Genomic DNA, 13,837 nt, shown 5'->3' with positions numbered 1-13,837 from the left:
TTTGTTAACAATTCTGTACAAACAAGCACTGGCAAACCCAGTAATCTAGCACTCATAAATGTAAGTTATTTTGGATTTGCCAGTGCTTGTTTTCAAAACTGCAGATTAAAAAAAGTTTAAATCCTCTAGGCTTGCACAATAATAATGGCACTGATTAAATACATTTTATTATCTTTCTAGGTGTGGGACAAAGGTGAAAATGGGGATTGGCACTGTACTGCCAGCTGGAAGGTAAGGATTTATTATAGTGTTTCTATTGTTATTGTAGGCTGTTTAACCCTTAACGATGGTAGTTAGCACCCATCAGTCTTTTTAGGTTGAGTGCGCAAATGCTTTGACCTGTTCTAAACATTGTGGGCTTTTAACCACACCCATGTCATGCCCATCACTTTAATTTGTTCCTGGGTTTGCCTTTAAAAAATCACTTGATGTCATTGGTAAATGCTTCACGTTTGTTCCGCCTTGAGGCTGTTTTTGTCATGCCTTGCAGACTACCCCTGTTACGTGGATTATTGCACGATTGCTGATGTACTTTAGCATGGGAGAACTATTTCTTTTGTCTCTCCCTTCGTGGTGCATGGTGGCCATGATGCTCACAGTGAGAATAGGCACAACAGCGTGAACTCAATCTATGGTATTGGGGCGCTGGTCACATTGTTCACAGTTACCTGATCAGAGTCATTTCTTGTGGCTCTTCCCTTAAAACACATAAAACTGGTAAATGATTTACGTAAAACAGAATTCCTGAAGCAAAAGTGTCTCTCCCGGCACAGTGGGAGAGCCGATACTACAATATTCACTGCACTCGTGAAAAGGCAACCCCTAATGCTTTGCAGAGCACTACTTATGTAAAAACATTTTTGCTTAGAACTCAGCCTGTGATCCTAGGACAAAGGGACCACCACCACCAAAATGTTCACAACAACATGCTCTTTCAGTCTACATCATCTTTGGGCCTCTGCACTAGTTATTGGGGACCCCATAATAATAACCCCTTTCATGATTCAGTGTCTGTTTAAGCTTTCTCATGGCTGGGACTTTTGTTTTACAGCTGGGAATAGCTTCTGTTTTAAGGGTTTTATTTGTAATATCATTGTTATAGTCCTGCTACTCCTGAATATATGTAATGCACTATTGCTTCTAGGGGCTAAATATATGGTCACACTGGATTATTTATTGACATTTTCTATTTTTTGTGGCTATGCCCTCTACGGGCTAATTATATAGTAACATGATCTTGTTTTTTAATAAATGCTATTTTCATTGTGGTGTCCTCTAGGGGCTGTTCTAAGCATTACAGTCATAGCAACATATTAAAATACTCGTGGCACAGAAAAGTGTCCTATAATGCTTTGCAGGGCATTACTTGTACAAAAAATGTTTGCTCATAACTCAGCTTGTGATTGTACTAGGACAATGGGACCTATTTCAAAACATTGACAGCAATGTGCTCTTTCTGTCTACATCATCTCTGGGTCCCCACACTGTTAGCGGGGACTCCAAAATAATAACCCCTAACGCCATTCATTATCTTTTTAAGCTTTCTTATGGCTGGAACTTTTGTTCTACAAGTGGTAGAAGTTATGTTTTATGGGCCTTGTTTGTAATATCATTGCAATAGTTCTGCTAGCCTTAAAAATGTGTAATGCACTATTTCCTCTAGGGTCTAAATACTTGGTTATGCTGCATTGCTTTCTCCGATACTTTTTTCTTGTGGTTACGCTCTCCAAACGCTGAATGTAAGGTTACATGACCATGTTTCTTCCAAATGCTATTTTCGATTATGGTGTCCTCTAGGAGCTGTTCTGAGCATTGTAGTCAACACTGTATAATATTCGAGGCACGAAAACTCACCCCATAATACTTTGCAGGGCATTACTTTTACAAAACATTTTTGCTCATAACTCAGCCTGTGGTGGCCTTAAGACAATACGACCACCTTCAAATCGCTCTTTCTGTCTACATCAGTGTCTTTTAAGCTTTCTCATGGCTACAGTGTTTGTTTTACAACAGGAAGAATGTTTGTTTTAAAGACCTTGTTTGTAAATATCATTGCAGTAGGCCTGCTAGCCCTAAAAACGATTTCTCTGGACTATGTATATGGTTAAACTGCATTACTTTCTCCTGTGTTTTCTTGGGGTTATCCCTTCTAGGGGCTAACAATATGATTACATGATCATGTTTCTTACAAATGATATTTTTGTTATGGTACCCTCTATGGTCTGTTTTAAGCATTACAGTCTAATGCCAAAAGTTTTATATGATAATTATACATGTTTTTTTAATACTCTCTCCTTATTACAATTGTGATCCTAATTCAGACCAACTTAAAATTCTAATTACACTATGACTGTTTGAAAACTCTTTTTAGTTTTCACCTTTCTAGTTTTTCTCCTCTGTGGCTGTCTTATGTCTTTTTTGGGGGTAATTGTGTTAGCCAGCCAGCAACTTTGATGGTAGGGTAGCAAAAGTGGTATTCTATTGGAATTAGCATGGCAGATTTAAATTAGGATGCTAAATGGCAACATTTTCATTTTTTGCTGCAGATAGAGGAAGAAGGTAAATGAAAGTGATTTAGTTATATGCAGGGGCCACTGGAATTAGATGGCAGGAAAAGATGAAATTGAGGCAGGGTTAACCGATTTATGTGGCAAGAAAAGTCCTGTTATGAATTTACAATGCCAAAAGCTCTAACTCGGGCAAACGCGCGATCTATTGCATTATAAATGCTTGTTTTTGTGTTAAGATTGTTTTTGTCAGCTTAATACTTCATGTGAGAACTTAGAATGTATAAGCCAGCAGTAGAAAACTAACCCTGTTGTTTGGTGGGCACAAAGACTGTGTCAAACAGATACTTCTTGAGACAATTGCTTTATGGTGTGAATGTCCAATCCTACTGATGCTATGAAAGAAAATTAAGTTTATCTTATGACTCCATGTGTTGTGCACACCTTTGTTTCATTCCTGGCATTTTCTTTTTAATATTCTCTTAACTTGTAATCCCTCAGTGGATTCAAATAAACTAAGATTACAATTCTCAGAAAGCACTGAAATGGGTAAATGAAATATTAGTACTGGAAACAAGGTGTTCTTGTGAAGTCCCTAAAATGTCAACACCCATTTGCCTAGTTAGAGATGGATATATATGTTAGAAATCTATATATAGCAATACAGGATGATTATTAGGACCAACTGGTGGTGTGTCCAGCTGTCATAGGACTCTTAATAAATAGTGTAGGCTTATCTTGTGAATTATTGTATTTGCGTACATCTAAATCACTCCTCCCCATCTTAAGTAAGGTTGTTCTAGAATAGTATGAGCAATGTACGATGCAGAACTGGGTGAGCCTGAACCATGATCATATTGCAATATTCCGTTGGGCTCTCAGTGCCTCCTCCCACTCCCCATCTTCAGGCTTCTCAACATCTCCCACCCAGTTCACTCTTAATTTTTTGCAGGGTGTCGGGGGAGTTGTGTTGTATTTTTTTGTACACCATCAATACGTATGTATATTTTTTGAGCTGGAGGTCTGTTAGCAGCCGATATGCCAGATGGGAGGATTCTGACAAGTCTGTGTCCTCCTTTATATGGGAAGCCAGTGCATGCCTGACCTAAAGAAAGCAAAACGCATCTGGGTCTGCCAGCTGGTTTCCCCCTGGAGACCCTCCATAGGAGTCACAGTCCTCCCCCACCCCAAAAGCCTTGTAATTTACCAGTAAATTGGCCGTGCGAATTACAGCTTAGAATGTACAGGTGGCCTACACGTTTCTGCTGTGAATTCAATAAGCAGTTAATCTGTCTTTCCTGATTACTCACATCTATGTTTTCCCTTCTTTCTAATTTCTACTATCTAAATCTGAAATGACTATAGTAGTAGCCCACTCTTGATTGGGGATGAGCAGGGTTAGACTTGTACCCTACCTGGTGTCAGGAAACCTTTAGCTCACTGTGTCATTTAGTTCTTAAGATAACATCAATGCCGAGAGGCTTTGCACTCAACCCAGCTGGCATAATACAGAACATCTCGAATGGACACCTACTCAGAACTTTAATAAAAGCAAAATAGGCATTGGCAAACAGAATATGTATATTGCCTCTAAATGGCTGGACGTTTGGCTTTGCTAGTATTTGCTTAGATTGCCCAAACCACCTCCTTACCCCACCCAGTCTAGCAGTGGCTTTTGTGTTAAAGAAAACCCAGCCATGCTAGTATGCTAAATTAAACACCAATGCAAAAAAGAAATATGCCACTTATTTGCAGCTGTGAGGTAGTTGTAAAGAAATAAAATAAGGATGGACGCAGCACCAATGAAATGAGTCAGTTCATCCAGGCTTAAGAATGTGAGACTGAAATGGTCTTGGGTGAGACAAACACAGGAATAGAGAGAAAATCCATTGAATCGAGCAGACGTGATAAAGACAACAAGCTATTCAACCGTGAGCCAGGGACTGACCAAAACCCACTTTTACTCTGAGACTGTAGGTCTTGAACTGGAGCCGTCTGCAGCCAATACCAAAAACAAGAGTTCTAGTTTACTGGCACGTAACGCTTTGTATAATTCTGAGGGGAAATTCCCCCCCTGTGACAAAGAAAGAATGGAAGGACCGTAATAATGGAAACTCCCTGCCACTCGCTACCCATTCAAAAGTAAAGTCGCACAGTTCTGCAAAAGACTGCACCTCCTCTTAGTGCAAGCGTAAAGACTTGATTGTAGCTGATGTCATCTCTTATCTTTATAAGCTCAGTCTCCTTCATCTGAAGGCTGCTTTCTGGAATGTAAGAATCAATCATTTGAGTACCAGAGGGTCTAAGTATAAAACAATGCTAGCCCAGTTGATAAACATCAAAAAGTTAATGTATTCATGAGTAATAGTATAAAGTATCCTAATATTTTAAAAACCTTTTGTTATTCACAGAAACTATTTTAAACTGTCAAATGGAAGGTAGGTAAAATTAACAAAATCGAAAGTAAATTTAGAAAAATCAGAGTCCTTTTGTTGACAGTATTGTATAAGAAGATGTCCATAAAATCTGGATTTGCAAATGTGAAAAATAGTCTTTTACATTGTACTGTACTGGGGCATTTTATTTTACATTTGCTACTATGTGGGAATGGGAGTTAGAAGTTTACGAATTTATTTTTACGTTAATTTGTATAGTTTTAAACATTGGGAGACAGTAAATAGCTTTTGTGGATCGAAGGGAAATTAATATTTCCGTGTTTCCTTTAAAAGACGCACAGTGGCTCTGTGTGGCGTGTGACCTGGGCTCATCCAGAATTTGGCCAGGTCTTGGCTTCATGCTCCTTTGATCGAACAGCTGCTGTGTGGGAGGAAATAGTCGGAGAGTCAAATGATAAGCTACGAGGGCAAAGTCATTGGGTGAGTGAATTATGAGTTCTTGCATTAGCATGAAATCACATGGTCTTATTTTATGGATGTGCACTATGCCATCAGTGAATTGAATATTTGAGACTGCCAAAGTCTTCTAGTAATGAAATGTACCCACTGTTGGTCTGAAGTATTTTAGAAATAGACGACTTGCAAGAATCCTGCCATTGCTTCCTAGTACACTCATTTTTATGTGTGCGTGTATGCTACTTGAAAACCCAAGACATAACCTTCCTTGTATTAATAATAAAATTCAAATTAAGTAATTGTGTTTGCCCCATACCTCCTCTGATATTTTACATTTTGAATACAGGTAAAGAGGACCACCCTGGTGGACAGCAGAACATCTGTTACAGATGTGAAGTTTGCTCCGAAGCACATGGGCCTTATGTTGGCTACATGTTCTGCAGATGGGGTAGTCCGGGTATATGAGGCCCCGGATGTCATGAACCTTAGCCAGTGGTCACTGCAGCATGAAATCTCTTGCAAGCTAAGTTGCAGTTGCATTTCCTGGAACCCGTCAAGGTGGGATTTCTTTTTATTTTTTATTTTTTATGTTTCATCGTCATTTGCCGTTTCTTTTTACTGTCAGACTGGAAATGGATTATAGTGCTAAAGTTAGCATGGCTCCCTATAATTTATGAAGGGCAAACCTCATTTGGCTGTAATGTTTCCATGTAGTGTTTTCAGTTTGCTTTCCACAGTCTCCATGAGTCTGCTAATTTGTTTTGTTTCTTTCCTTTATGTAATACACTAATGCAGCTCAAAATTGAGATCTGATGTTTGAAGTTGAAACTGTGAAGAATGTTGAAATAATATAAAATTGTTATTGGTTGGTAAAACACCAAACCAAACAGAGATCATGTGAGAGCAGCGATCAGATGCACCATTCTGCGTTGTGCTACTGTGGTTTCCCAAAACAGCAAAATAAGGCCATGATTTGAACTTGTATTAAGTGAATACGATGTTCTTCACTTGGCTGTTTCATTCCTCCAATTGGAAAGTTTGTAGTTACCATAATTGATATTCTTTGTGCTTCCCTTATGTGTGTTTTGTTGGAAGCTGGGTCTTTATATAGTGTACCACATCAAGGTACACTGTGTAAAGAGTCCAGAGTAACTCCTATTGGTTTACAGAGGCACAAATAATAACACTAAATGCTCTCTTTTGTGTAGTGTAGGCGAGCAGTTTAGGCTTATTAGAGGGTAGTGCTAAGCATTTGTTGTACTCGCAGAGGCAATAAATGAGACACACATTAAAAAAATAAATTCGAGACCAATTTCCAAAAAATAACACCTATTTTTATGTAAATATCATTACCAAGAATTTCGTTATCAAGTACCTTTTTAAATATTGATTTTGTTTTTTACAGGTTTGTAAAATGTTCACTTACGTACATCTTTACTCAGCAATGCTTCCCTGTGGAGAAAAAGACAAATGTTGCATACAGTTGTTTACTGTCGGTTTCTGGGGGTGTTCTTCGGGACCTAAGGTCCAAAGTACCACAGCATTTACTCGTTACCTGCCCTCGGTGCACAGAAGGAGGGGAAGGGTTGCACTTGCGCTAGAGTCACAAGGGTTCTGGGAGCAAGAAAGCACAGTCTGTTCTCTGGCATCCGGGGTGGTGCGGTTAGGTGCAGCTTAGAAATGTCAGCTGGACCGGGTGCACCAAAGGTCCTCGTGGTTGTCAGTCTAGCCAGTTGAGGGTGCAAAAGCAGGGAAGCTGGGCCAGTCTGGAAGTGGTTCTGTCTGGTGCCAACATCCCTCGACAGCTACTTAGACTCAGTCTGGACTCACACGGGCTTGGCTTGGTGCAGGGGGTCTGGTACCCCTGGTATTGGTGCTGTGCGTCTCTTGGTGTTCCTGGTGTCATCATACTTGGTGGGTCGTCAGATCTGACCTTCTGGGGCACAGGTACCTCTTCCCGGGTGACCCTAGAGTCGGGCTGGCCAGGGAGCTGTAGGACATTAGACCGGACTCTGCTTCTTCGGTGCCTGCATAATGCAGGGGAGTAGCTCCTGTACTCCAAGGGAGATCGCTTGCAATTTGCAAAGGGCTGGCAGTCTGCTGGGGTTCTTGGCAGGTGCTCAGCTGCAGGATGAGTCACTTTGTCGCGATTGTTGAGACTAGTGCCGGCAGGCAGGGTTTGGTGCCAAAAGTCCACAGCAAGTCTTCTTTTCTCGATTTCTCATGCCTCTTCTTTTTCCTTTTGTTCCGGATCTGTCAAATCTGAGTTCCTGGCATCAGGGGTGCCACCTGAATACTCAATTTAGGGGCATTAACAGGAACTGCAGGTAGTAGGCAAAGGGCTGCCTAACTTTAGGGTGACCACACCCCATATAGGACCACTTTCTGTGGGGAGTAGGCATAACTGGTCCAGCAAGCCCAATTCCACCAAAACCAAGATGGTAGAATTGTAAGTTTTGTGTTCTCATCAGGTAGCCTACCTTAGGGGTAGAACAAGTCTGATGGGGAGCACACCTACTGACTAGCTAATTTTCCCACCTGTCATGGTGCCAAGTGAGTGAGAGGAAGCATCTTAACTGACTGGGGAAGCCGGGGTCACACAACAAAGGCGGCAGAGGCCTTTAAAGTGTCCTGCCTTGAAATACTGATAACTAGCCATCCTGCTTGGAGGAGGTGGTAACACCTCTGCTCAGAGCAGGCTTTGTTTCTGACCTCAGAGAGCCTAGGCTCTCGCCTCCAGGGGGTCAGAAACATGTCTGTGTGTTAGGCTGGTCTGGACCAGTCAGCCAGCACAATAGTAGCTGTTAGGTTTTCAGGGGTCACCTCTAAGGTGCTCTCTGGGTGCTTGTATTAACAAATCCATCACTGGAATCAGTGTGGCTTATTAATATGAGATGTTTTATAACAAACATCTTTGGTTTCAGCAAAGCAATCACGTAGCTGGGGAACTCACAATTACTAATGTCCAGGACATATTCATAATATGGCTTCCCTGTTCACTTGTAATATCAGCATCACAAGGGTATATCTGCTCATGCAGTTATGTCCGCGCATGTAGTATACTGCACCCTGCCTTAGGGTGCTAGAGGTATTGCCAATTAGGGAAAAGTTGTACAGTTTTTAGGGAAAGATCTGGCACTGGGGTCCTTGATAGCAGGAACTCTGTGCACTTCGATCCAAATTGTATCAAACAGCAGGCAAAAAGTTAGGGTGACCATGTCAAAAAGGGGCACTTTCTACAAGTTTGATAATATGTTTTCAGTTAGTACAATCTTGTTTAATAGAATTTGATACATGTGTCCTTTTAAGGTCTCTAAATGCGTTTAAATAGTGAAAGGGGAAGGAAATGGAGCAATAGCATAGATTATAAAGTATTATATGAAAATAGAGCCATCACAATATACACAATTGTATCAAGCACAACTATTTTATCACAATATGAAGTAAGCACTTCTTATTCTTGCAAAATTGAAAGCATTTTACAATATAAGACTTCAGCATATTTTATGTTTTGTATTTCCTAAACCAACTTTATTGCTGAGCATTAAATGCTACTAGAGATATTAAACTAACTTCAAGTTTATTGGCACAGTTAATAAAAACCATCGCAATTCCGACATACATAATGATATGAATACTTTGCCTACTCATTAAACTAATAGAGACCCATAATAAAAACATATAAAGCTTATTTGAAACTAAAACATATCATGGTAAAGAATTATGTGTAGCCAAAATGTTCTCCACTGATTCCAACCTTGGTCTTGAGCCTAACATTAGGACTTTCTGATTGTGGATGAGTTAAGCTCAGTCAGAATCCTAAGTTGTACCTAAGGCTGATTCCTGGCTGGAACTAAACTTTCAGAGCTTTAATAATCATAAAATGATGGCCCATGCATGCTCGGCTTCAACTTTATTCACTAATTCTTTCTGGGCCTGTTCCATAAATTTGGTCCCTCAACAAGAATACGGAATTGAAAGTCCGCTGAGCCAGCTAATAATGGCCGGCCTGCATGAGCGTATGTTCAGTGTCTTAAAAATGTTTTTCAGATAGAATGTCTTGTGGCCTAGCAAAGCCGGGCACACACAGAAAATGTGTTCTAATGACTCTTGGCTGTACTTACACAGTCGACAGGAATGTGTCCGATCCTGCTGTCTCCATGAAGGGACCATATCCTTCGTTTCGATTAACCCAAAGTGGAAAAGCATGACCTGATGTTTCAGCGACTGGTTGAAGGTTGCTGCTAGATATTCCTGTGCCCGTAAAGTTTTGTATGATGTTATTACAGTCCAGGCATGCTGTCTGCTTGCCAGTTTTTGCTTGTCAGAATTTAAAGATTTCATCTTAGTGACAGCGTTTGCCTTCCGAAAAAACTCCTTTTTGTCTGGGTTCCGGTCCCAGGCTTTTAGCAAACCTAGTACTTTAATGCAATTATTTAAGTGATGACCCCAGGTGTCTTTATTGTTGTGACGCTGTTGCTCCTCAATTTCCATCCAACATAGGTTGTTTAGGGTACCAATCTCAGCTGCACGTATCCTCCAGCATAATTTAATGAAGCACATCTACTCTGAAATTCATAGTTTTTCAGACCCAATTCTAAACGAACCTGAGCTGGAGATGCTGGTCGTGGCATCCGAAGAACTGTTTTGTAGGCCTTCGTCTGGACTTGATTGAAAAATACTGCCTCCTTCCCCAGCATGATTTCGGCGCCATAGGTGACGGTGGGCATTAGCCGCGCTGCCATGACAGAAAGCAGGTGAGTATGTGATGGGCAGCTCAGTTTTTGTTTTAGAACTTTAAAACCATAGGTCAATGAGAGGGCTTTTTGCTTGAGCGACAGCAAGCTGCGGCTTGAAAGTCAAGAGGCGGTCTCTAGTGAATCCCAAGTATGGGTGCAGCCTCCACCCGGGTTCCATTTATGAACCATGTAGCGGATTTAAACTTCCTATCAACTAGGTGGACAACCTTAGTTTTACTCAAATTCAATTCTAGGCCTTGCATTGTTATGTATAAAGTACATCGATGCTATGCTGTAGCCCAACAGGTGTTTGGCTGAGTAAAACTATGTCATATGCATACTGTAGCCATGCAATTTCTTTCTTGGCCAATACTGGCGGGTGGGTATTTACGGGAGCAAGGGACTCGGCTAGGTCAGCAAGATATAAGTTGAACAGCATGGGAGCTAATACACACCCTTGTTTTAGTCCTTTTCGCTGTTAATATTCTGTTGGTAAGGTGGCTGCCCTCTCCTATTTTTACTTGCACCCAGGTACCTGTGTACAAGTCCATCATTGCCCTAAGAAGACTGCATGGTAAGCCCCAACCTTTCAGTTTCTCTCATAGGCAGGTTCTTGGTACGCATTCAAAAGCTGCCTTTAGGTCAATAAAGCATACAAATAGCCTTTTCTTCTTAAGCCTGGCTTTGTTTCCCAGCAAGGCCAGGGTTGCCAGGTTAGTGGAAGCACCCATACCAGCTCTGAAACCTGTCTGGCATTGTGGAAATAGCTGTCTATCATGATTCCATTCTGCTAGTAGTTGCAGTAGACAGGATGCGTAGAGTTTTGATTCCATGTTTATCAATGCTATTAGCCTGTAGTTTGAAGGGTTTGCGGGGTTGCCTGCTTTGTATATGGGGTGAATAATGCTGCCTTTCCATGCATCTGGGAGACCCCTAGTGCCTCAGAGATAGTTATAAAGCAGCGCCAAGTAATGCGTCCAGAATGAAGGGTCTCCTCTAAACAAGGTGTTCGGAATTCCGTTCTGACCAGCTGCCCCTTCCAATTTTAGTTTCTTGACAAGGCTTATCAGCATTTCTATTTCGATGGTCATTAGTGCATGCTTTTCTTCATTTTCGTTTAGAGGTAAGTCTGTTTGCGTTGTCACTCTGAAGCCAAAATTAGTCTTGCTTAAGTCATCGGGTATCTGTGTGGCCTCCTCCTTCACATGGTGCTCTGGGAGTGAGAACATTGTCTGTACGTGGGCTTCCCATGTGGCTGCGTCGATACCTGCATTCGTGTGTCGATTTTCCTTTTTTTTTTTTTTTTTTTTTCTCCTGAGTTAGTCTAGATTTTATTTCCCAGATTTTTTTGTTATTTTTCTGTTTGTTGGACATAAGCAGCTTGGTCCACAGATCTTTGTGATAACTCTGTTTTGCCATCCAGCAGTTTTTCTTATATTTGGCTCTTGGTTCAGAAAGCCTTGTGTCATCAGATTTCCTGCCCCAGTGTATGTCCTTTAGGACTTTATTTAATTCTCGAGACTTGATTTTTCTGGTTACGCAATGTCCTGTTGAACCATGGCTTTTCTCCTTTGCAACTCTTGACTTTGTTTTTTGACTCTGACCGAAATTGGGAGACGTTTTTTGATGGAAAAAGTATTTATAAAGGAATCACACAAGTGCATCCAAGCAATCACTCGTTCTCCTTGGGTGTGGTCTCCTTGTTCCTGCATTCTTAGTGTTTCTTTGAGCTCTTTGGTTGTGCCTGCACTGTAGTACACTTCTTCCATTACTTTGTCGAGTCTCAGCCCCTTCCATTTCAGTTTTTTTGTGTCATAAATCACTGGGGCTGAGATTATGATATTGGCGGTGGGGAGCCTATTCCATTCATTCCGGATCTTGATAAGTTGTGGTAAGTGTTGGCTCTCTGTGCGTTGTTGGATCCTATAAGCTGAGACCAGTGGCAATGTGATTTCATTTAATAATATAAAGTCAATGTTGGATTTTTTTGTGCCACTTGAAAAGGTTACTTATGCGGATGAGGTGTCCTCGGGAAGAGGCGTCAGGCAGCGCAAACCCAAATTTTCAAACTTTATATGTGAGCATGTTCTGTTAGGGCGTTTTGTGCTGCCCTTTCTCAAATCAAAGTTGAAATCGCCAGACAAAATGAGAATTGCGTCCTTGTTTTGCTTCTGCAGCATTTTTAGAATACTGGTCAATGTTTCCATGTTTTCAGTTTTTTGTGTTTTATTATGGTGTATGTATACGTTGATCAATAGTAAAGTTCTGTTGTTGCCTGATGGCGCCCGATGTTCCAATTTACCCAGTTGATTTTTGTGGCGCAGTACGTTGTGAGGCCCCCCCCCCTTGGGGTGTCCATGATTTTGAGGTTGTTTTGCGGAGACTTCTATCCCAGAATATCCCAAAATTTGTATCGGCTCCATGCACCATGTTTCCTGCAACATGGCGATTTCAAACTGCTGAAGGAAACTCAGAGCCGCCCTGTCGGTAACCAGATTTTTTAGACCGTGAGTGTTGCAGGTGCAAATATGGATATATTCTGGGTTTTTGTCAGGCCCATTTGTGATTGTTGTCATTTAAATTTTGCCTTCCAGCCTGTTTGACTGTTGAGGGCGTACCAATGAAGATCTGTTGGTGTATGCCTGGATGGAGCATGCTATGGTGCTTTACAATTATGTGGTTCCAACTGCTTGGGGAGGTTTCTACTCCCACAGCCCCTTTTAAGATTGAGACGCACTTCTTTTGTTGCGGTACCAGAAGGTTAGGGTATCTGGGCGGTTCTAGTTTTTGTAGGACGATGCCCCATGTGCTAGACGTATCTTGATGTACTAAAATTTGATCAATAATGGTGGACTTGGCCCAGGATGTCAGCGTTGCCTCTTTGTCTTTATTGTTTGGATGTGGAGTGAACTCCAGTCATCAGTTCTGTTGTTGAAATGTGAGCCAGGGGTAAAATTGCGTTTATTAACTTCAGAATGGTGCCTCTATTTAGAATGTCAAAAGCCCCCTTCGAATTATAGCAAGGGATGAAAAGTAATTTATTATCCTCTGAGGCCACCTTGTCCTGCGTTATCTGGTGTCCTGGGATTCTTTTTTGTGCCAAGACCAAGGATGGTAACCAGGGTCTAAAATCCTTTTGTTGTTGCCTGCAGGTAGATTTGTTGCGGTCATGTTGTGCGCAGAGTTTGTGCGTTGATGGTTATATTCCCAGGGTTTGCCAATTTCCTGCCTGTCAGTAACCTGCTGAGGTTCCTGTTCTGGGCACTGCCTGATGATTGTTCTGTTTCCCTGGAATTCTCTTGAGGCCATCTCTCTGTGCAAAAGGCTGCTACCCTGCTTGTTACTATAACGGGTTTTTTCAGAGACTGTTGCTGTGTTGTTAATTGATTAACTAGAGCACTTGGTTCGCCCGTAGAATTGTCCTCGCTAGCTGGCTGTTTTGCCCTGATCTGACTAGATAGGCAGGTCTTGTTTCTGTTTTCCGTGCTTTCTGATTCCTTAGACTGCGTGCCATTTGTTTGAACAAATGATTTCCATATACTGCTTTGCTGGACTCCCTTAGATTTTTTCCGTGCCTTCCTTTTTAGTTTCTTTTCCCGTAGGGAGGATTCCTCCACTATTGAATTGTTGGGAATTATTTCCTTTGATACGCCCACAGGGGGGCATTTCTTGTGTACTAAGGCATGATCTGCCCTCCGTGTTGCTCTGAGACCTTCCCTGTCCGGATAAGTGAATATCC

At 41.5% G+C, this 13,837-nt stretch overlaps 1 protein-coding gene across 2 annotated transcripts in view; it reads left to right on the top strand.

Annotated features, from left to right (window-relative positions):
* Nucleotides 1–13,837, top strand: part of SEH1L (SEH1 like nucleoporin) — a 138,934-nt gene that overhangs the window by 20,949 nt on the left and 104,148 nt on the right. For both annotated transcript variants that reach the window (XM_069219929.1, XM_069219930.1), the window contains exons 2-4: nt 181–231; nt 5,237–5,383; nt 5,706–5,917. In XM_069219929.1, coding sequence (XP_069076030.1) covers nt 181–231; nt 5,237–5,383; nt 5,706–5,917 — 410 coding nt within the window. The remainder of the gene's footprint in view (nt 1–180; nt 232–5,236; nt 5,384–5,705; nt 5,918–13,837) is intronic.

This window comes from Pleurodeles waltl, chromosome 2_2 (genome assembly GCF_031143425.1).
Source record: "Pleurodeles waltl isolate 20211129_DDA chromosome 2_2, aPleWal1.hap1.20221129, whole genome shotgun sequence".
NCBI classification, from domain to species: domain Eukaryota; kingdom Metazoa; phylum Chordata; class Amphibia; order Caudata; family Salamandridae; genus Pleurodeles; species Pleurodeles waltl.
This window is presented reverse-complemented; position numbering and strand designations above follow the sequence as displayed.